This window comes from Arctopsyche grandis, chromosome 1, assembly GCF_051622035.1.
Source record: "Arctopsyche grandis isolate Sample6627 chromosome 1, ASM5162203v2, whole genome shotgun sequence".
Classification (NCBI taxonomy): Eukaryota; Metazoa; Arthropoda; class Insecta; order Trichoptera; family Hydropsychidae; genus Arctopsyche; species Arctopsyche grandis.
Genome location: NC_135355.1, coordinates 22,731,760 through 22,754,532, shown reverse-complemented (window position 1 = coordinate 22,754,532; position 22,773 = coordinate 22,731,760). Strand labels below are relative to the sequence as shown.

Below are 22,773 nucleotides of genomic sequence, written 5' to 3'. Positions count from 1 at the left end.
ACTAGCATTCTATCTCTACAAAAATCATGAAATTATTGAAGATTTTTTGAAAATTTCACTTTCTCAAGCTGATAATTTAATTAAATTACAGTTTTTCTAAATGTTTCATATGAGATGCAATACTTTTGAATATGTATAATTTTGAATACTTTAAGCGTTTGTAGCATTTATGTGTAATATTTAAATAAATTAAATTAAAATACATATACAGAATATGAAATAAAATTTATTAATATTATATCTGATCCATAATGCAATTTTAAATATTTCTTTTTTTACATGTATTTATAAGTTTCTTTAAAATTAAATATTATAAAACATGGTATTTTAATTGATTACCCATTTCATTTCCACTTCATTTGAAATCAGCTTTACTTTTTATATTATTATTCAGTAAAAATATATTTTTTTACAACATTTCACAAAGTGAAATTCACAAACAGTGTTAGCATTTCCTATTAATTTAACAAGTGTAATTCGCTACTATACAGTATTTATATAAATACTTAGAAAATGTTAAGTTTTTAGAGAATTTTGATTAATCTATGATCAATCTCGCATTTTTTTGGTGAGGTAAATATTTACTCTTTCCTTCTTCAAACATGTCTTCCAAACCCTTTATAAATTCAGTATGAACCCTATCAATTTCTTCTTCTGTAGGGTCAGGATTCCTCGCAACTTCTATTGGTTTTCCGACTAAAATAATAAAAAAACAGCATTAAAAACACTTTAATAGGTGAATATTCAAATTAATTGTGTCGGAATATTTGTGTTCCAGATTAATTTAGTATTAAAATTTGACTTTAATATAATATATACATGCATATATGTATAATACATTATTATATAAAAAAAACATTTATATACATATATATATATATATATATATATATATATATATATATATATATATATATATATATATATATATATATATATATATATATATATATATATATATATATATATATATATATATATATACACCGGCAGTCACATAAAACGGAACGCTTGTGAATTTTACGACTTCGAGGCCATTAAAGGATTATCCCTTTATGTGTAGGGTTTTTAACGACCAAATATTCTAAATATGATTGTTTTCTAAGATTTGAGTTCAGTTTAGTGTGGGTTTTCGAGGAGAAAGCATCAAATTCGAATTTTAACACGTCAACATTAAAAAAACGAGCTCAGTTATCATTGCAGAAGAGTGTAAAAATCGCGACATTGGCGAGTTCAGGATTTTCCTTTCGGTCAATTTCCAAGAAAATGGGATGTTCTATATCGACTGTTTCGAGATTACTGGAAAAAAAAAAGAGAATCTGGAAGTTTTGATCGTAAGAAGGGGACCGGACTGAAAAGATGCAAATCGGAGAGGCAAGACCGTGTAATAACCAGATTATCTTTACAGCAGCGATTCAAAACTGCTGTAGAATTAAGATCAGATGTATCTTCACAATTTTCCATGGAAATCAGCGACTCAACAGTAAGAAGGCGACTCAGAGAAGCTGGACTGTACGGTCGGAAAGCTGCAAAAAACCCATTACTAACCAAGAGAATGAAAAACAATCGATTGGAATGGGCGAAAGCACATGAAAATTGGAGTCCATCAGATTGGCAACGAGTGATACTTTCCGACGAATCAAAGTTTAACCTCTATAGTCCTGATGGTTTACCGTATGTCCGAAGGAAAGTTGGCGAAAGGTATAATGAAAATTGTACCCTTAAAACTGTTAAGGATCTTCCAAGTCAAATGGTCTGGGGATGCTTTTCGTACCATAACATTGGACAATTGGAGTTTCTACAAGGTGCCATCGATGGAAAAAAATATAAAAAAATTTTAGAAGAAAGCTTTGTCCCATCGATGGAAAACCACCTTTCATATTCCGATGATATAATTTTTCAAGATGAATCTGCCCCTTGTCATCGAGCTAAATTGGTGAGTATTCATTTTATTTGATAGCATTGAATATAAATTATAAAATTTCAATCAAAAAACTGAAAGTTTTTTTTTTACTTTTTTTTAAGTTCGGGACTATTTACAAGAAATGGGTGTAAAGACACTACTATAACCTGGCACTAGTCCCGATTCAAATCCAATCGAAAATTTATGGATGTGTATCAAGTACAGGATAAGGAAGAATGTTTCTACTCTTAAATCGTTGAAAGAAATAATAGAAAATATATGGTACGAAGACCTCCCAATCGAAAATTTAAAAACTTTAGTAGATTCTATGCCAAACCGAATAAAAGAAGTTATAAAATCGAAAGGAGCCGCTACAAAATATTAATTTCTTTTTTATAAGTTGTAAATAATAATATGTGACTGTAATAAAATTAAAAATGTATATGTATAGTGCTATTTTCATTTCAAATTTCATTTAACCGTGAAGTCAACGCACGGTCGTAAAATCTGCCCTCCATTAAATTTCTCCCCAACTCATCTTTATCACCTTTTATTTTCACGTTTGGTGTTACACGAATGCACTATCATACAACCTATCATTTAAATGACTTTCGGTTTTGGTTTTATATAAGATTACCGAAATTTCACGCAAAAACATGTTTCGCTTAAGCGTTCCGTTTTATGTGACTGCTGCTGTATATATATATATATATATATATATATATATATATATATATATATATATATATATATATATATATATATATATATATATATATATATATATATATATATATATATATTTATATATATTTATATATATATATATATATATTTATATATATATATATATATATATATATATATATATATATATATATATATATATATATATATATATATATTTATAATAATGTATAGAGTATTTTTACGGTTTAGAAAAATATAATGATGATTATTCTCAGCATTTTCCAATAAAAAAATATGTTTCACTTACCGACAGTTGTGACAGTTTTCCTTTGAGGAACAATTCCAAATGAGTACTGAAGAAGTCCTCTTCCTAAAGGTAAAATAGGAGCGATTCCAGTCGTCTCCCGGAACCAATCTTGCAAAATTCGAACCAAACTTCCCTCAGGATTCTTGAATTGTTCATAAAGTTCTGTCTCTCCAAAAGAAAATACAGGTACTAATGGGGTACTGAAAAATTACATGACGTTTAAAAATAATGTTCTTTTTATTTAAAATTGAGAAATGATGATGCTATTTAAACATATACCCATTTTTCATAGCGAGCTTGACGAAACCTTTCCTTCTTTTCAAAATTACTTTATATAGACCAGGATGACAGTTGAGTGATTCAGCAGCTCCACCAACTACAAGTGCTGCGCATTTTCCAGTGCCATTTTTTTTGTTCAATACAAAATTGATTGATTCAGGGGAAGACGCACAGAGGCCGAGCCAAATTGCAAGTTCTCTAAAGAATGGTACCAAGAAATGTCCCTGCAAGGTTACCATGTGCGATTTCATACCAGGGAATATCCCTTCGAAATTGGTAGCGTCAGTGGCGAAATTTACAAAACAACCAGTACTCAGAACTCCATGAGGAAAAACACAAAATAAGTAGTTGTTATCCGGACTCAAATCAACAGTTTTGACTAGTTTTATTGGAAAATAGGCTTGTAAATAACTCCACCAAGTCCACTGGCGAACCCAACTCCAGCTGAAAATTTAAATTATTTTTGCTAAGGCTTTGTTTTTATCTATAGAATACTAGTGGTTCCACTAGGCTTCAATAGTTTATTGAAAAAATGTATTAATATAATTATTTTTTTTAATATTATAAAATCAGAGAAATGTTGTAACATTTCTGTGCATAAAAAACATTTATTTATTGTTTATTTTAAATAAAAAAAATAAAAAAAGAATATATAACGACAGCCAGTTAGAAATGAATTGTACACCACAGCAAATGGTCTTTGTAATATGTATTTGTAGAAAATGAAGTCATACTTAATATATTTTACAAAGCAAATTATAAAGTTTAAACAGCTGTTTTACAAACAAATAATTTATTTATTTTTTACTGATATGTCTGGCATAGTTCTATTCCATTTGTATTAAAAAAAAAGGTTGAAATTTTAATTAAAACGTATTATAGTATGATAAAATGAATATCTTACGATCTCTGTCCTAAACATCCAGAATTTCTTTGTTTGGCGATAATCAAAACATAAGCTACACCTATATAAAAATACGATGTTCGTATTAAATAAACAGTGAAAGCAACTGCAAGTATTTCACCAAACATCAATAGGCAGATCCATCCCGCAGCAGCAATTGTTTGAAGACGTCGCTCCATGGGAACATCCATAGGGGCAAATTTGACACCCATGTTTTCAAGAATATTTCTATGAAACAGAAATTGTACAATTATATTTACATATTATTATGAATCGAAATTAAGTGCAAATTGATTCGATTCGATAATTTTTATCTTTGAAAAATGGTAGATGAAATCAAACTCAGATTGAATTATTGATTAACCCTAAAAAAGTCAACATATGTTGCTATGCATATAGACAATTGCTAATTTAAGTTAAATTTTAAACATAAATAAAATCCAAGATAAATGGTTAGCGTAAATCGATAATCGAGAACTGTTATAGAATGTGTATTGGTTTTTGACTTGTAGACAAATTTTAATCTAATACAAATACGACAGGCCTGATAATAATAGACATTTGATTAATCGAATGTTGATAAACTTTGGGTCGGTTAATAAAGCGGGCATACATCTTAAACTCAACCATTTTATTTTTAGAAACGACAAAAATCAGTTTTATACTTAATACAAGTCATGTCGTATACATATTTCGTTATATTAAAATATTTAAGTTATATAAAATCAGTTATAGTTATATTAAAAATATATTTGAAAAACAATTGAATGAATATAAAATAATATACAACAATATTTTAAGTAACATATAAATAACTTGTATATGTATGTATGTATATGTTACTTTCAAAGTGAAATATATTACCAGTTGTGATATATTTTATCTGGCGTTTCAGATAATTCATATTCGAATACAGTTTCACCAGTGCTTGTCAGTAATATATGTATTTGCTTAACATATTCAAAAAGTGAACGAAAGAAACGGAATAAAACGAATAACGGAATACCATATTGACTGATTCTGACTAGTCAGATTGTAAATCCATTGTGTAAATCATACGAAATAACTACATAGTATAGTAAAACATATTCCAACCAGTTGAAATATATTACAACTGTTAATACAGTTTGACTGCAACATACATATGTATTTCATTAATAAAAAATGTACAAAAGGCTGTTTATACAATGCACGTTATAGTGAATCTGTATTCCCCCATGAAAGTATTCTTTCTCTAGTAGAAGCATACTCTCGCCAACTCAGTCTGTGAAAATATATAATAGGTTTATAATCCAATCCACCTCTCACCACGACCCCACCTGTCCATAATTTTGCTACTTTTGTCTATCACAAAACTATGTAACTATCACTAACCTCTCACTATAACTAGCCTATAAATCTATAAAATTGACCAATCGACACCGGTTTTCATCAATATCACGCTTGTCCATCACCATTGCTGACCTATTGATAACAGAATGGAATTCCCCAATACTATATTTGAAGATCTTAGACCTCAGTGGCCCAAATTAAAAATAGTCCATAGAAAACCGAGACATAGTTGTTTTCGACTATAATAATATGTACATATATTCCTTAAACGACAGTGAAATTATACTTTCATTGCTAATAGGAAATCACTAAATTTTTTTTAATATTTAAAATAACCGAATAAAAAAATGTATTGTGTTTATTTGGTATGATTTGTATGGATGAAAGATAAAAAGTTGCTCAGTTGAGGGTTATACATGTGTGCTAATCAATTAAAATTCGTTGGCACTATTTCAACAAAAAACATAATGAAATCTAAGATATATATTTATCTGATTTAGACGCATTAAGCTTTATTAATAAAAAAAATCAAACTGAAATAATAGATTTACCTTATTGTGGTAAAAATTATTGTTAGTAGTTGCCATGCCTTGGTTAGTATGTTATTTAAAGTACTATCTTTTTTCTCTCTCATCTTAAAGGTGTCCATTGTTAAGTGTGTTAGTTTTTTATCACATTTATTCTGAAAATAATCAAAATAATCACTCACCAGGAAAATATTTTAATTTAAAACAAGTTATTTTCAATTGTGTACGTAAACTGTGTGACGAAGCAAACAGGTATGCGTTACGAATGACGAGTATTGTGACAAAACTACCTACCAATTGACACTCTTCTTTAACTAAAGATTTCACATGAAATTATGTAATATTATAATAATATTTTTTTATGTATGCATGATTAACAATTTTTTTAGGTTAGAATAAACTGATAAAGTCCTCTTTTACAGATTGTTTGGAAATAGTTACTTACAGTCAAATTTTGTGTATACACAACGAAGTCGAGTTCTTCACTAAAAATATGTAAGATATTTGATGAAAAAAGTTACACTATCAATCGGTGATAACATTAGATAATTGTAAACACCGATAACCAATAACCTCACCGTATTTATTCATGTTAACCTTAAATCACTGATTACACGTAAGTTCATAAAAAAAGTGATTTTTAAATCACGGCTAAACAATCCATAAAAAAATTAAATACATATGAATATTTAAGGGAAACGGTTGTTATAAATTAAACAATATTTAATTTTGTCCAATTATATTTTATTAAGATCATTTTCATTGATTTAACATAATAAAATATTAATATCTAATTTAATTAAGAAAGATGTAACCTTTAAAGGTATCGATAACGACTATTCAGGCAAACGACACGGTGTGTGAATTTACTTTCAATTTTAGTGTATTACATTAATGTATGTATACCAACAGTATACTCGCACTTATCATTATTATAACAATTCAAACTTAAAAACGCAATAATTTTATATAAAAAATAATATACATATTGTTTATTATTATTACACCATGTTATTTATTGCAAGAGCATTTTGAATTGTTTTCGGAATACATATATAATAGGTTGTGGCTATTTGCAGGTACTATATCTGCGAATTATTGGCAGGTACTATATCTGCAAATGGCCAATAATTTGCAGATATAGTACCTGCAAATAGCCACAACCTATATAATATTATAAAAGTCTATCATTTATGTATCTCGATAAATAACACAATATCATATTGAATACCAAATACTCTTGAGCAGTGTTAAAAGTTGGAAATGTATACGTTCTGATTCTCAAAAAGTCAAGGAATGATGTCAAATCTTCAAAAGTCATCTTATCAAGTCAATAATTTCTGTATAAGTTGTCAATATTTGTAATATATATATATAATTTTTCTTCTGATAAGTGGAAGTATATGTAATGTATATATGTATTTATTGGATACGAACACACACACAAATATAATAGATAAAAATATATTTTATATACCCTATGGCACTTGTTTAGTAATCCATTAATTACAGATGTGTTGTGGTACCAGAATCTCTCTACATATGTGTATGTACATAAATTCATTTACTGTAAAATATATAATTATTATTATATTAAACACTTCCATAAAAATAGTATTTCAGATGTCAAATAATAAATTTAATGTAATTTTTTAATATCAACTATAAAATAAATTACGAAAAATTTCTACACTGGTTTATATAATATACATACATATGTATATATTATAATATTTTAGCAAAGGTTTAATATCTAAAAAAAATGAGAAATCCTAGTGATTTAATATTTAAGATTACTTTTTGTAATTAGAGAAATTAGTAAAATAAATGAATAATTTAAAATGAAAAAAATAGATAAATCAATAATATAATAAATTAATTGCCATATAAACGAATATACAAAATAGTGAGTTACCTTTATTTTCACAAGCTTGTCATTATTTATTATTATTTAATGAGCTTGTTCTCGTATTTTTGATATGTATTATATGTACATACATACAACTTTAATGAAATTATATATTTGTGTGGAAAAAAATATTTTTTGAAACCAAACTAAAATATGCATTCTCATGAACAAACGCATTTAATAAATAAAAAATCTTTACAATAAGACGTTAGGATGCATTTAAAAATACATAATATTATAATATACAATTACTCATGGCTAGGTATAAAAAAAATACATTTTTTTCATTGGATGCCAAAGGAATGGTTGAATTATAATTTAAATGGAATAATTTTCCTTAGAATTACTTCTGAAATGAAACAATGTATAGATTAATATATTTTCAATTTCATGTTTTAAAGATTACATAATTTTTTAACATACATATGCACATCAAACAAAATGATCAAAGTAAACAGAAGAATTTTGATGTTAATAATGTTGGCACAACTATTTAGTCATTGTATCAGACATTATCTATGAAAACATCCATTAGAATATTAATCATCATAATAATGATTGCCTTAAATATGATGTGCGTTTATAATGACAATAACATGAGATTTTCAACATTTATATCATTAAGTTATTTTTAACAGATGATACATATCACTTTTTGGGCGTAGCACCCGTCATAAGCTTGATTAATTTTTATTTAACAATGACATCTTAAATAAGTTCAAGGCATAAAAGTAATACAGTATGAATGTGCTAATTCGACACACGTATTTGAAACATTCGCATTTTCAAAGACAAATAACATTAATATTATCAAAAAAATTATGATATATAAAAATACATATACAAATTAATATTTTGAAAATAAATTTCTTTTTTCTGCAAATTATTTTTCTGAAATAAATAAATGGGTGCAACATATTATGTTTCTATTCGAATAGAAGTTATTCATAAAAAAACACTCACATGCATATATTATTTCTGTTTCTATACTTATAAAAACAGGGATGCAATACAACCTTTCACCAAAATTACATATGTATGTACTAAAGAAATATATGCACCATCAAACGAAGTTTTAAATCAGTTATTTTTGATGATGATCTCTTAGAATGGAATCCATTAAATGATATTAAAAATAATATTTACTACAATGGACAATAAAATTCATGATTTGATGGGAAAATTATATGTGCGTGGGGATTAAAGAATATACAAAGATTAATCTTAAAATGATCACCCTGTCGTTTATATGATTTGCATTTTGGTTTAGATGTATTCGACATTAATAATGATCATACATGTATAATATAATACTAATAATGCATCTTCTAAAACATAGAATTTATTATATAATATGTAAATGTATTTTCAACAATTTTATTTTTCTTTGAAAGAAATAAAATCAATTAGACATAATCAATAAGATTTAAAAATTAAGTTATAAGAATTAATAAAAAAAATATAGCATACATATTTAAGATTGTTAACAACATTCAGTCTTCTGATTGATGAAGATCATGAATTTTCGTCAAATATAGAATGTATCATTGATTTCAGAAAAGAAGTAGCATTTATCGATACGTTGAACAATCAAAGACAGATCAATCAAATTTTAACTTTACTACATTGACGAAGAATAATCACAACGCAAGTGTATAATACATGAAAGTGCAGTTAATGCAAGAAAAAAACTGTCATTAACATCTAGTGTAACATTTCATAAAATGATTAATAACAGGTTAAAGCCTTACATCATTATATAAAGAAGAAATCGATATTCAACCACAAATACGTGACCATTCATAATACTAAAATAGTATGTATTTCAATTCAAAATCATCGTCGAATTCTTGGAGTAATTTATGATGAAGTTTTTAGCTAACTTTTACTTTTTTTTTTAATCAAAAGCATACTTTTAACATTTGATAAAATTTGTCATAATAATTTTTAAAATATTATTTTAAATGCTCAATTAATAATTTAATAATAATTAATCCCTAAATCTAAGTTATTTATTCATCTATTGAATGATATTGCTATATGGATATTTTATAGGCATTAATCACATACATATATGTAAATATACTTTAACGTTCATCAGTCCATTATCATAAAAATTCACAAAAAAAAAATGTTTCTTGCTTGAAGGATTTCTTTCCAATAAGAAATCGAGGGTTTTCTATGAAATTTGCTTGTCGCTTTGAGCAAAAAGTCAAAAATTCATGAGTGCATTTTACGTATTAGTTGTATCAGGTTGGAAATAATGTAGTCCATTTATCTGAAAAAATAAGATGTTTGTTTACAATTTAATTGTATTAAAAAAAAAAGGAATTTGTAATTATTTGCGACAAAATAAAGAAGAAATTTGCATACAATTAAGAAAAGAAGTACATCTAAGCGGTGCACACATTTACATAATTTGCAAATATACACGAAAAATTGAAAAAGCAAATTTTGAATATTGAAATTTAACAATCCTTACCCATTCTTTTTACTCTATCCATGGAAAGGCACATCAAAAATACAAATCAAGCAATTACACTAATTTTTTTTAAAAATAAAATGGCATGCATTTAATATTTTTTTAGTTTTAAGTGTGCACTAGCATTTTTTGAATAATTAAGGGGAAAGTCTACAACACTTTAAAATGAAAACATAAGAAGAAAATATGATACACGACTTTGAATAATCACTTATGTACTTCAATCTGATGTAATATACTTACAGTCATATCATATTCGGTAATATAAGCAGGAATTTCTAGTTGATCGCGAGACATGACAGAATATAAGTATTCTACTCCAGGTAAATTGTGAACTTTTTGTTTGATGGCAGGAGCCATAAATGTTGTAAACCACCAAGTCATCATCTGAAGTAAAAATAAAAAAAAGCATGAGAAATACATTCAAGATTTAATACACGTTCAATTTTAGAAATAGTATTTTTGTATACATGTGTACCTTTGTCCAAATTGTGGGGTGAACAATATAAAATGCTTTAAGATTTTTTTTGTATCTGAAATTAAGGAAATTTTTTACAAACGAGTTAGAATAGAAGAAATAAAATATGTATAGATACAGTTGTGTATGCATGCACATTGAAATTTATCAAAAGTAGCTCTATAGGTAGAATAATAGTAATTTTGTGGTCATCGTCTTAATAAAATATAATATACTAGTCTTAATAAAATATAATATTCAAATTTATAATCTATAACTTTACATACATATGTACATGTACACAAGTTAAGATCAAACATAGGTGTCGCTCATGTTAACCCTTAATGGCATCATGGTAAAATGTAAATAAAAAAAACGCTGGAAAATAATGCTAGTCAACTTACTTGTAAGGCAAAACGCTATAAACTTCTTTTAACCAGGAAAAAGATGGATAATTAGCGTTGGAAGTAAGTGTGTGGAAGTAAGCAATCACATAATCTCCTTTGACGATTGGATCCAAAAGCGCGATCAAATACAAGAGAGCCTGAAATGAGTAAAAAGGTATTTGAATAAAAATATTAGATTTCATATTGCTGCAATAATACCAGTTATTATGAAATGCCACATTGCTTGAGTTGGGAAAAATAATATTAAGTTTAATTTTATCAAGGATCTGCCCTGAAATCTTCCGAATGAATTTACATAACTCAAATAGAGATAAAGATAAATATTTCATTAGTAAACGAAAAGTCTGTGAAAGACTTTCGAGACAGGCCAATGTAACGTCACATTAATGTGAGCTCATGTAACGAAAATAGAAAATGACGTGCGTTTGTAAACTATAAATAAACTTTCAGAAATATTTTCATACCGACTGTGAATTATTTTCACAAGATATTCATTCATAAAAATGAACGTGTGTTAATATTACCTTGTCCAAGTTGATATTGCTGAATGGAAACCATTTTCCAACAAATATGACCACAGGTCTGCCGAGACGATCGACGCCACTCTGATAGAGGCATCCAATACCCGATACTTCTGTCAAATCCTCAGTTTTGGCCCGTCTTAACAGTCTCTCGTATCTGAAATTGAAAATAAGAAATATGTACAATAAACAAACCTGTATAATTTTTCTTTACAATCAATGGAAAATAATATACATACAATGTATACCGAATGAAAAATTAATGTTAAAAATCAAAAGAACACAAAAACATTAAAAAATTTATTATATCTTGTAATTGGAAGATCATTAATCCGTAGTAATTGAGTTTGTCAGGTTTTTGTTAATTAATTACTGTACGGTTTCCAAGTTTTGTCAGGGATAATTAATTTTATTATTGAATTGAATTTAAAAACATTAAAAACAACAAATGAACGTATAAACTTTAAATTTTTATCTGTTACAAATATAAGTATTTGATTCAGTGAAAAATGTCTGGACAGATAGATATATTGAAAAAAAAATGAATAGTAAAAATATGAAGGAAAATGAAAAAGGATCCTTTGCAAGTTCAAATTTCTGGCGAATATTTATGAAGCAAAGGAATTTTTCGTAATGGCGCACATACATACATACATACGCTTTTAGAAAGTAGGAATTCTTGTGAAAATTGCCACTGAAATATTTTGTACGTAGGAAAAAAATGTCAGAAGATAATAATATGAAAACGATAAAATTTGCATGGCAGAGTCGTTGTTTCAGAATTTTTAGGTCGACCATTAATCACTCGGGAGAAAAGTTATAAAACATCAAATCAATTATGAAGAATTTTACGAGATAAGTACTATTTAAATACAATTTTAGCAAGTAAAATTTATTCATACATACATATATATTAATTTAAATTGTACGAGATAATTTTTTTAAGCCCATTGTAAAAATCAGAGTTTTTCAAAAGTTGCTTTATAAATGCTTTAGAAAACAATTAATCCAACTTCGTTTTATGTACGTACTATCTGAACGCGGCATTCGTTGCAATGCCACAATAACGCATGCAATTCCCGTTCCTGTTCCCATTCCCGTTCCCGTTCTTGTTCCCATTTGTCGGAAAAACGCAGGCAGCGAACACATTTGAAATTATTCAATTATTTGTTTATTTTACCCTAACAACGCATGTCGCGACGCAAAAACATTTGAAATTATTGCGTTTCTCTCATTCCCGTTTCCGTTCCTGATTTAGGCCGATTTTTTTTCACAGCAATCTTCCCGGACATGCATACAATAAATCCTGAAAGTTCCATCGTTGCATCGTACAATAACGCATCCAATTCCCATTCTCGTTCCCGTTTCTCGATGCGTTTCGATAGGTGAATGTTTCAATTTCAAATTAATACTTAATAATCAAATTAAATTATAGGAAAGTATTGGAACACAAACGTGACAGACAGGCAAACATTGATTTATATACATACATATGTATGTATGTAGTAGGGTTTCTGACCCGGGACAGAAATTCCCGGGAATGCACGGAATTTTTGTTGTCCCGCGTCCCGGAAATTCTTATTTCGAATCCCGGGAATTAGATTTAAAAAAATTAGAAAATATACAACATTTTCACGACTGCACGAAGGGAAATAATAAATCAAATACATAAAGAATCATAGTATATTCTCAAAGGTTTGTTGTTAAGCAGTAAGTACAGCGCATTCCCCGAACGTGGAAGTTTTATGAGCATAATGGTTCTGTGCGTTTGGCCAAAATCGTTGCTTGTAATTCTATTTTTGGAAAATATCAATACCGAAGGACTTGACCTTACCGATGAATTATTCCGAGAATTGAAAATTAAAATCGAAGAAAGAAGAAGTCTAAGTCTAGAAGTTTTCTAATTTTATACCGAAAAAAACATTCTTTAAATGTTGGTAATAAAAGCGAATGTATGTATATCCTACGGTGAAACTATTATGAAGCGAGTATATCCTTCTTGTATTGACGAAACTCTTTTAGATTCGGATGAAGATGAAACAATTGTGTGTTTGACGATGAATGAAGAATTAAATAAGGAGTTATCAAAGACAAATATACAAAATAACGTAAATAAAAATAGGCTCGACTTTAAAAACAAAATTAAAATATACATGCTGACAAGAGAAAAAACCGATAATTTAAACAAAATTTTATCGTCCCTTTTAACAATAAAATCAACTTCGACCGAAACTGAAAGTTTTTTCCATTGCTGGAAATTTTTGTATCAAATCTAGAAATAGGCTTTCGGATTCTCATTTAAATATTTTAGTATTCTCAAGAAGCTACTTTAAAGAAGTTTACTTTTATAATTACATTTTTTCCAGTTAATAGATATATTATGTATTTTTTACATTTTTTTATATTTTGTAAATAAATATTTTTTTACTTAAAAAAAATATATTAAATTGAAAAAAAATTGAAAATGTGTCCCGGGATCCCCGGGAACGATCCAGGACTCTGTCCCGTGTCCCGGGAATTGAAAAAGTCCGGGAATACAGAAACCCTAGTATGTAGGATTGTTATGAGTGGTACGAAATGTCAGGTTGGTATGAGTAATGTATTTGTATTTGTACGTTGGCATGCGTGCGCGCAAGTTGGTTCCCAACGTACACATTTCCTTAACTACACACTAGCGTTTCATATTTTCGCGTCGATAGAATCGTAATTATGAATATTATTATTGAGAGGTTTTATCCCGTTTTTTTTTCACAGTAATCTTCCCGGACATGCATACAACAAATCCTGAAAGTTCCATCGTAATCGGTTCAGTGGTTTAGGAGCCTATTCGAGGCAAACAGACAGACAGACAAACATTGATTTTTATATATATGTATATATATATACATATATAGATTATATGTATGATACCTTACCAATTTAAACCAAAACTGTTTAGAGATAAACTATTCAATAAATTATTTTCGCTCAAAATTAATTGTTTACCGAAGCAGACTGTGTGACTTTTTTTTCTTTATACAATACACACACGTGTGTATTGAGCCAATACTATTGACTATTTTTTTATTGAATAGTATAATATGTACACATATCTACAAATTTTCTATGTAGATTTCGTAAGAAAAATTCATATGTGCCAACCCATGACTTTATCTATGAATATGAAGAATATAAGAAGTATAAAAAACAAAATTCAATAATGATGTAAATACACGTTCACACATACTAGTTATGAGAACATTTTCGATATAAATTGAGTACAAATCTAGGGAAACTTACAGAAGGCAAAAGTCCTACTTGAAGTTGTCGGATTTTATTCATTTTTTTTTTATTATTCATAAACATCACTATACATATTATAAAGATAAAATATCACGATGATAAAAATAATTAAAAAGGTCAAAATAAAAAAATGAAATATTGTTTTAAAAAAAATTACTATTTCCGGTTTACGAATTCTAGCCAAAACCTTATCAAGGTTAAGTTAGTACATAAAGAATACAAATACAAATTTTCGGCCTGATACGTTCAGTGGTCACAACATTTTTGAATTTTCTCGTGAAGAGCACATATGTATGTATAATAAAAGGGTAAAAAAAAAATAGTGGAAGAAAAATCGAACAAGAGAAAGCTACCACTCTCGGTTGAAGGAACTTTACTAAATTTTATAAATTACTTGGTATTGACTATTGATCGATTCTGAGTTCGAAGCAGTCAAAGTGGCGAGTTCGAATTTTTGCATGATCATAAAACTTCATCTATTGTTACAACGTATGTATCTACATAGATAAAGTAAAAATCAATTTGACCGAGGTAAGCGTTTATTGACATTTGGGAAAACTGCTACCTATGTACATATAACGAAGTAACGATCGTTTTGTATGCGATGTGACGGAAAGTTCGTGTATAATCGATTCTGTTTCGATACTGACAATTTTTTACACCGTTTATATACATGAATAGAAATAAATAAATTAATATACATATAAATAAATAAATGTGTACATACATGTACATGATGTTTTGATTACAATTTAGAAACCAGGGTTTTATACCATTTTAAGTGCTAGAGAGGAGTGTAGGGTGAAATAATGAATCTGTTGGTGCACGCTAGACAAATTTGGGTCAAAATCCCTAGTCGACATGAGAGCACTGCAGCAATTCGCACGAAGCAAAAATAAATCTTTTTAACAAACGTGAATGAAGAATACATAGTACATACATACATATACATAGTATGTACATACGTAGTTTTCATGCGATTTAACAGGTACGAAGTTTCTGTAAAATCGCAATTTTTTTTATTAATATTTTGTCATAATGCTATTATAGGTTGCCCCTGGGCGACACCTATGATATTAAACTTGTATGTATGTATATAATTTTGAAATCATATTCAAATAGTGGTGACATAGTGGGGCGAATGGCTTTGTCAATTTGATGAGGAATGGTTAATTATGGTTTTGTCAGTTGATACTTTTATTGTATTTAAAAATGCATTGAATAACATCCAACCTAGTGATAAGGGGATTAACGCGATGCAATTTTAATTATAGGCACCGGCATTGTGTGGCGAGAGCTTTAGTCTGTACGGAATGAAAAAAGGAAATTGGATAAGCCTGATATTTTCAGAGGAAAATTTTCAATAAAGCAAAATGGAATTTTCCTACAAATACCTCAATATGTACATACATATAAAATATGGGGCGAGAGTTGATTCGTCTATGTATAATACAATTGAAACTATACCGTTTCTCCAATAATGAGGTCAAATTATTTTTAGACGACCTTACACGCTTTAAAGGTTGGATTATCTTGATATTTTTTTACTATACATGTATTAGGGTTGCTGCCCGGATCGACCCGGGACAGAAATTCCGTGTTCCGATATCTCTTATCTCCAATACGGGGAATAATATTACAATGGTTCAATGGTTTAATAAAGGTAAATGTATACTCTACGATTAAACTATGTATTATGAAGCTAGTGTATCCTTCTTGTATTGATGATTTCACAATGAAAGAAACTGTTTTAGATTCTGATGAAGATGAGGCAAATTGTGTGTTTGAAGATGAATTAATAATTAAAGAAGGAGTTTTATCAAATACAAAACTACAAAATAATGTAAATAAAAATAACCTCGATTTTAAAAAATAAATTAAAATATACATGCTGACAGGAGTAAAAACCGATAATTATAAAACAATTTTTCGTCCTTTCTAACAATAAAACAAACTTTGACCGAAACTGAAAGTGTTTTTTCCATTGCTGGAAATTTTTTTACCAAATCTAGAAATACGCTTATATATTTATATTTTCTTATTTAACGCTTATATATTTGTCTTATTTAATTCTTCATTCAACTCCTTATTTAATTCTCCATTCATCGTCAAACACACTATTGTTTCCTCTTCATCCGAATCTAAAAGAGTTTCTACCATTGTGGAATCGTCAATACAAGAAGGATATACTCACTTCATAATAGTTTCACCGTAGGATACAAATTCGCTTTTATTATAACACTCAAGAATGTTTTCTTCGGTATAAATTAGAATTATTTAAAATTTGTGTTAAAAAAATCAGTTTCAGGCTTCCTCTTTCTTCGATTTTAATAATTCATCTGTAAGGTCAAGTCCTTCGGTATTGAGATTTTCCAAAAATAGAATTACAAGAAACAATTTTGGCCAAACGAACATAACCATGCTCATAAAACTTCCACGTTCGGGGAATGCGGTGTACTTAGTGCAACAAACAACAACAAACGACAAAACTTTGAGGATATTTTACGATTATTTGCGTATTTGATTTATTATTTCCCTTCGTGCAAACGTGAAAATGTTGCATATTTTCAAGATTTTTTTAAATCCAATTCTCGGGATTCGAGATAAGAATTCCCGGGACACGGGACAAAAAAAATTCCGTGAATTCCAGGGATTGTCTGTCCTGGGTCGACCCGGGACAGAAACCCTAATATGTACATATAACTGGATAATTCAATCGCTTTGACGATTTTGGGAGGGAAAATCGTGCATTGGTTCTACGAATGTTTGGTTAGGATTAACGTCAATGGTGGAAATCAGTGATTAAGAGAATTCCGGCGTTCGATATTCGTAGAATATCCGGTGTTTTTCCCACCCACATGCTCGGTTTTAAGCTGAAGATGGGGCGGGATAAATCCGGAGCCGGAATGCATACACATCCATACATGCGTATGTACACTTCAAGATATGACGTCAGCACAGCACGTGGTGGCATTTGGAATGTGAAATTTTCGTAGTGGTGATTTTGACCATATGATGACAATTTTTTACATTTACGTCGTTTTGTATAATTTTATCTGGGGGGTTTCACGAGGGGTTGAAATTTTCCCACCGCCTGGATGTTTCGGATGTTTTCCGTCAATCAACCGCAGTGGACTCGAATGGAGCGGAGTATTTTCGATATTGGAAAAGCGAACACGATAAGAAAATTTAGAGGAAAAAAAACAGTTCCGTTGCAAAAGAACCAAAGCAATATACATATGTTTGAAAATAGGACGGAAAAATAAAGTCAAGATGGAATAGTGAAATATTATATGAGACGGTATTAATTTTAATGTAGAAATATTAAGTCTAAAATATTTTAAAACAATAATTTATTGGTAGGGGGTCAAAATATAGAATGTCACTATTTCGAATTGTATTTTGATACGCGCCCATAAGAATAATGTTGCTTTGTGATTCGCAGGTGAAAAAACCGCTAAATAGAACATTGCTAATACCAGGGTTGTGGAGTAAGTTTAAAATTTAGCAACTCCGACTTGACCGATTTTTGTAAGACAGACTTTTATTGCCTAAGTATAAAATTATTAGTAGTAAAACTAGCGATTTTCAAAATAAAAAAAATTGTAAGGAATTTAAAAAATCACTTAAAATTGACATTGAACCCAATTTATTGATTAATTGGTGATAAAATAGGCATAAATAAAAAATAAAGTATACTCATGTTATATGTATGTGTATGAATTTCATACACAAACAAATCAATTTAATAATAAAAAAAATGAAAATAAAAAAAGTATGAGACGGAGAAAACAATCGGTTTTAGTCACAACATATCGAAATACGTGTAATTCGACATTAATTATATGGAATGTAATTTAAATTCATGATGTTTTTATAGAATTTCAATTCATTAGCGGATTTCGGTAAAATTGGAGATTTAATTCGACACATCGTAATGCCATTAATTACAGAAAATAATAAAATGGAGTCCGAGTCGTTTTGAGTATTTACGACTCCGACTCTCAACTCCGCCTGAAATGCTCCGACTCCAACAGCCCTGGGTAATACATATGTACATATGTATGTATGTATATTAAAAAAAAACCCAATTAATTTTATCACTTAACTACACTTTTCATATGTAAAAAGGTTCAGATCATTGTATCCAAAAGTTTTGGAGATTAAAAAATTAATACGACGTACCCTTCCGGCCACCAAAATTTAAAAAAAAAAAAAATTATAACGTAATGATTAATATTTCACTAACAGTGTTTGCATTGACTCTAAAAGAAACAATTCAAATGTTATCACGGATCGATACCAAGTATAAATCAATCAAAATCTCGAAGTCACATATCATATCAATAATCATGAAAAAATATGTATGTATGTACATACGTATTAAAAATAATAACATACATACATACATACGTATAGTAATGACGAGGTAGCATGTTTGACAGTGTTACATTATTTGATATTTTTTCCCAAAGTGGAGGGTTGGAGGATTGTACATATCTGCGCACGACTAATTAGCGATCCACGTGTGACACAAACTGGATGTGTGTTAATTATTTTGGACATAAAATAACAATTTCTACCTTAATCTATGTATACGTAGTCACATTGGATGAAGTTTTGTGATCATACGGAAATTCGAACTCGAGGTTTTTATTTTACTTTATCTTGATATTGAATTATGTTAAAATATCATTGACGTGGATTGAACCGCATTTGAATAGTTTCGTCCGTATTATACATATAATATATGCTCCCAGTGCCTACCCCCCCGGCACCTGCGCCCCTAGAGCCATCGCCCCCGGAGCGTTCACCCACGGCGCCTGCACCCTCGGAGTCTTCGCCCCCAGGGAATTCGACCGAATCCGTATCCGAAATCGACCGAATCCTTTGAATCGAAATCGAATCGGCCCCTATAAATCGAAAAAAAAAATCGAATGTGTTGTCTAAGAACCAACGAATGAAGGTTACATATATGTATATGCAAAGTCTTTTTCGAAATTATATATTAGATAATACATATCTTGGTTTGAACTGTAATGCAGAGTAAAATAGTTTTGTAATAGTGAGTTCTGACGAATTTGCGCAATCTACGAACAGCGCGTAGTTGTGAAACAACTTTATTTTTCAATTTGAATGCGAACTAGTTTTGTCTGGATTTAATTATGCATTGATAAAAAATTTATGTTTTATAATTACAAATAAATACATACATACATACATACATGTATTTATGTACGTTATTATTATCATATAAGTACCTTATTTCGAAAGCAACAAAAAACCAATTGAAATATTCTCTGTGGAAAAAAACAGGCTGATATTTCTTTTAATCGAATACTTGCAATTTATTTATCATAACGAAGCCCAAGAATTGTATAGGTATATTTTTAAGTACATTTGTAGGTTTACGTTGAGTATAACTCAACTGTATAAACAGATCAGTGGCGTGCCATGGAAATTTTATTACTATCGCACAGCTTCACTTATGTACGTGTACGAGAGCAGGATACACGAGGACTCGGTATGACGTCAACTAGTCCCCTTGTGTTCTGCTCGCGCAAATTTAAGTAAGGCTGTGCGATAAGAACGGAGATAATTTCAAGGAACGCCATTGATACAGATAATGATTTTTATATAATGTATTTGTAGTATCTACATATAAAATTTGATGTATTTCTGCCTATATAAATATGGAGAAATAAATTTGATATGAGAAGGAGGGGTCAACGTGACTTGACAGAATGTTAAATGACAGAGAACGCAAATATCGGAAGGCAAAGATCGAAAATCGAAAGATCTTAAGTCGCAAGTTAAAAAAAAACATGGTGCATGGGAAACGGTACATAATCACTTAATTTGCGCGAGTAGGATACAACAGGAACAAGAGGAACATGCTTTTCCTCCCGTATTCTGCGCGCGCACATTAATACGGGAGGAAAAGCCTGTTCCTCTTGTATCCTGCTCACGTAAATTAAGTGAGTATGTACCGTTTACCATGCACCATTTTTTTTTGATCTTTCGACTTAAGATCTTTTGATTTTCGATCTTTGCCTTCCGATATTTGCGTTCTCTGTCATTTAACATTCTGTCAAGTCACGGAGGCCGGAGAAAGAGATATGGGAAAGATATGGCATACATACATAGTATGTACAACCTGGCTTGCGATTACCGGATTCCGTTCCTCGATTATTTTTGAGGAACGTGCTGAACTTATCCGTTGACATCTCAACTGCAACGTAATTTTTCGTGTGGACAATCCCCTTGAAGAAAGCGAAATTATTTGCCTATTTTTCGCCACGTCAAGTTTCGCACAATTCGCCATGTTTCGCACAAAGTTACTCACTCGAAATCCGCACAAGAACTTAATAGAGTAAAAGTACTACATCCGTTTCAGATAAAAATATTCAAAAAATATTAGGTTATTAAATTTATAATTTCTATTACATTAAAAAAAAATTCAGTCCGATTTAGTTAGCGTTTGGGAAAAAATTTAATTCAAAAACTTAAAAAAGGGCACACCTATAAGGGGAGGTACTATTTCCGGTCAACTTAAAAATTTGAAAAACATTTACGTCGTGTCGATAATAATTTCAGTAACCGAAACCAAGAATAGGTTAGTTCGATAGGACTAACGGTGTTAAAAAAAAATCCTCAAAATATATAGACGCACACACACATTTTTTCTGGATCATGAAAACGTGATCAGTGATCTGAGTTCGAATCAATCAAAATCTCGAGTTCAAATTTTCGCATGATCACAAAACTTTATCTATTGTTATTACGTACATAGATAAAGTAAAAATCTGATAATTATGAGCGGCTTTAGCACACAAAGAAATATGAAATATGACAAAAAAAAACGAAGATCAAAGTTTAATACACATATCCTTGGGCTGTGTGTTACAATAGATTTTTCGCAGAAATTTTATGAAAAGCTTCCTTTTTCTAGGAAAATCATTTAAGCTGTTTATATTACAAATACCGAGCGAAGCCGGGTAAAACCACTAGTATACAATATATAAAGCGAAAATAGAAGTTATAAATTTAATTATATTACGATTTTTATGGAAATTCTAGTAAATATACTCAAATTATATCTAGTAGATACATAAGTACATATGTATATTAAGACACTTATTGCAGTTTATAACTATTTAATGTTTCATACAATCGTACGTACATGTATGTTATAACAATGCCGAACGGACGTGAACAGTTTACGTAAACGAATATGAATATTTATAGCCCGACAATGCTTGTACATATTTTATTGACGTTGACTTTAATTTCAGTCGATATTTTTCAGGACAACGATTGTAATGATGATATTAAAAAAAACCGTGTAAAAATGTATCGTGAATATGAAAAGAGGGTGGATACCTCGGTACGTTTCGCCTGTAAAGCTGAAGGAATAACAATAGGCCCCAAACTCTTGATGAAATGAGAATGGGGAGCTAGAAATTAGTTGCGACGGGTTCAAAAGCGAGTACAGAAAATAAACAGGCATCGCAGATGACGAAGGCTTTTCGTACTCTCGTAACAGTGGATAAAAAAATGATTCTCGCGGAAAAAACGTTTTGCCTTACGAAAGATGATCGTGAGGACTCCTAAACTCCTTACGAAGTGAGGACTCCTAAATTCTAAATAATGTTAATATATGTATGTAAATACATACGTTTGAAAAGGGCTGAAAAAACATTATTGTTATGCTCATATGAAAATGGCATAATAACATAAGGGACCTAATAAATTGTATATTTATTATTATTA

At 29.4% G+C, this 22,773-nt stretch overlaps 2 protein-coding genes across 6 annotated transcripts in view; both read right to left on the bottom strand.

Moving 5' to 3' along the window:
• Positions 1–206: 206 nt before the first annotated feature.
• Positions 207–6,527, bottom strand: LOC143912797 (2-acylglycerol O-acyltransferase 1-like). 3 transcript variants are annotated; one of them, XM_077432182.1, is made up of 6 exons: positions 6,388–6,442; positions 5,967–6,097; positions 4,084–4,311; positions 3,180–3,623; positions 2,901–3,100; positions 207–696 (listed from the first exon to the last, which is right to left on the bottom strand). In XM_077432182.1, exons 2-6 carry the CDS (start codon positions 6,062–6,064, stop codon positions 539–541), a joined length of 1,128 nt encoding a protein of 375 aa, XP_077288308.1. In that variant the 5' UTR covers positions 6,065–6,097; positions 6,388–6,442; the 3' UTR covers positions 207–538. The 3 variants fall into 3 exon arrangements, with proteins under 3 accessions (XP_077288308.1, XP_077288325.1, XP_077288317.1); XM_077432199.1 differs by lacking the exon at positions 5,967–6,097 and having other exon boundaries at positions 6,388–6,527; XM_077432191.1 differs by lacking the exons at positions 5,967–6,097; positions 6,388–6,442 and adding an exon at positions 6,125–6,258.
• A 1,035-nt stretch (positions 6,528–7,562) lies between these two features.
• Positions 7,563–22,773, bottom strand: part of Gdap2 (ganglioside induced differentiation associated protein 2) — a 158,466-nt gene continuing 143,255 nt past the window's right edge. For all 3 annotated transcript variants that reach the window (XM_077432142.1, XM_077432150.1, XM_077432159.1), the window contains 5 exons: positions 11,722–11,875; positions 11,195–11,334; positions 10,812–10,866; positions 10,577–10,720; positions 7,563–10,129 (listed from right to left, as the gene is read on the bottom strand). In XM_077432142.1, the coding sequence (XP_077288268.1) occupies positions 10,085–10,129; positions 10,577–10,720; positions 10,812–10,866; positions 11,195–11,334; positions 11,722–11,875 (538 nt within the window). In that variant the 3' untranslated portion in view covers positions 7,563–10,084. The remainder of the gene's footprint in view (positions 10,130–10,576; positions 10,721–10,811; positions 10,867–11,194; positions 11,335–11,721; positions 11,876–22,773) is intronic.

Excerpts from the sequence above, each read along its gene's own strand:
- LOC143912797 (XM_077432182.1), bottom strand. The coding sequence starts at position 6,064 with ATGGACACCTTTAAGATGAGAGAGAAAAAAGATAGTACTTTAAATAAC. Across the intron at positions 4,312-5,966 it reads ATAATTTTTACCACAATAAG|AAATATTCTTGAAAACATGG; the intron begins GTAAATCTATTA and ends TCTGTTTCATAG. Across the intron at positions 697-2,900 it reads GAAAACTGTCACAACTGTCG|TCGGAAAACCAATAGAAGTT; the intron begins GTAAGTGAAACA and ends TTATTATTTTAG.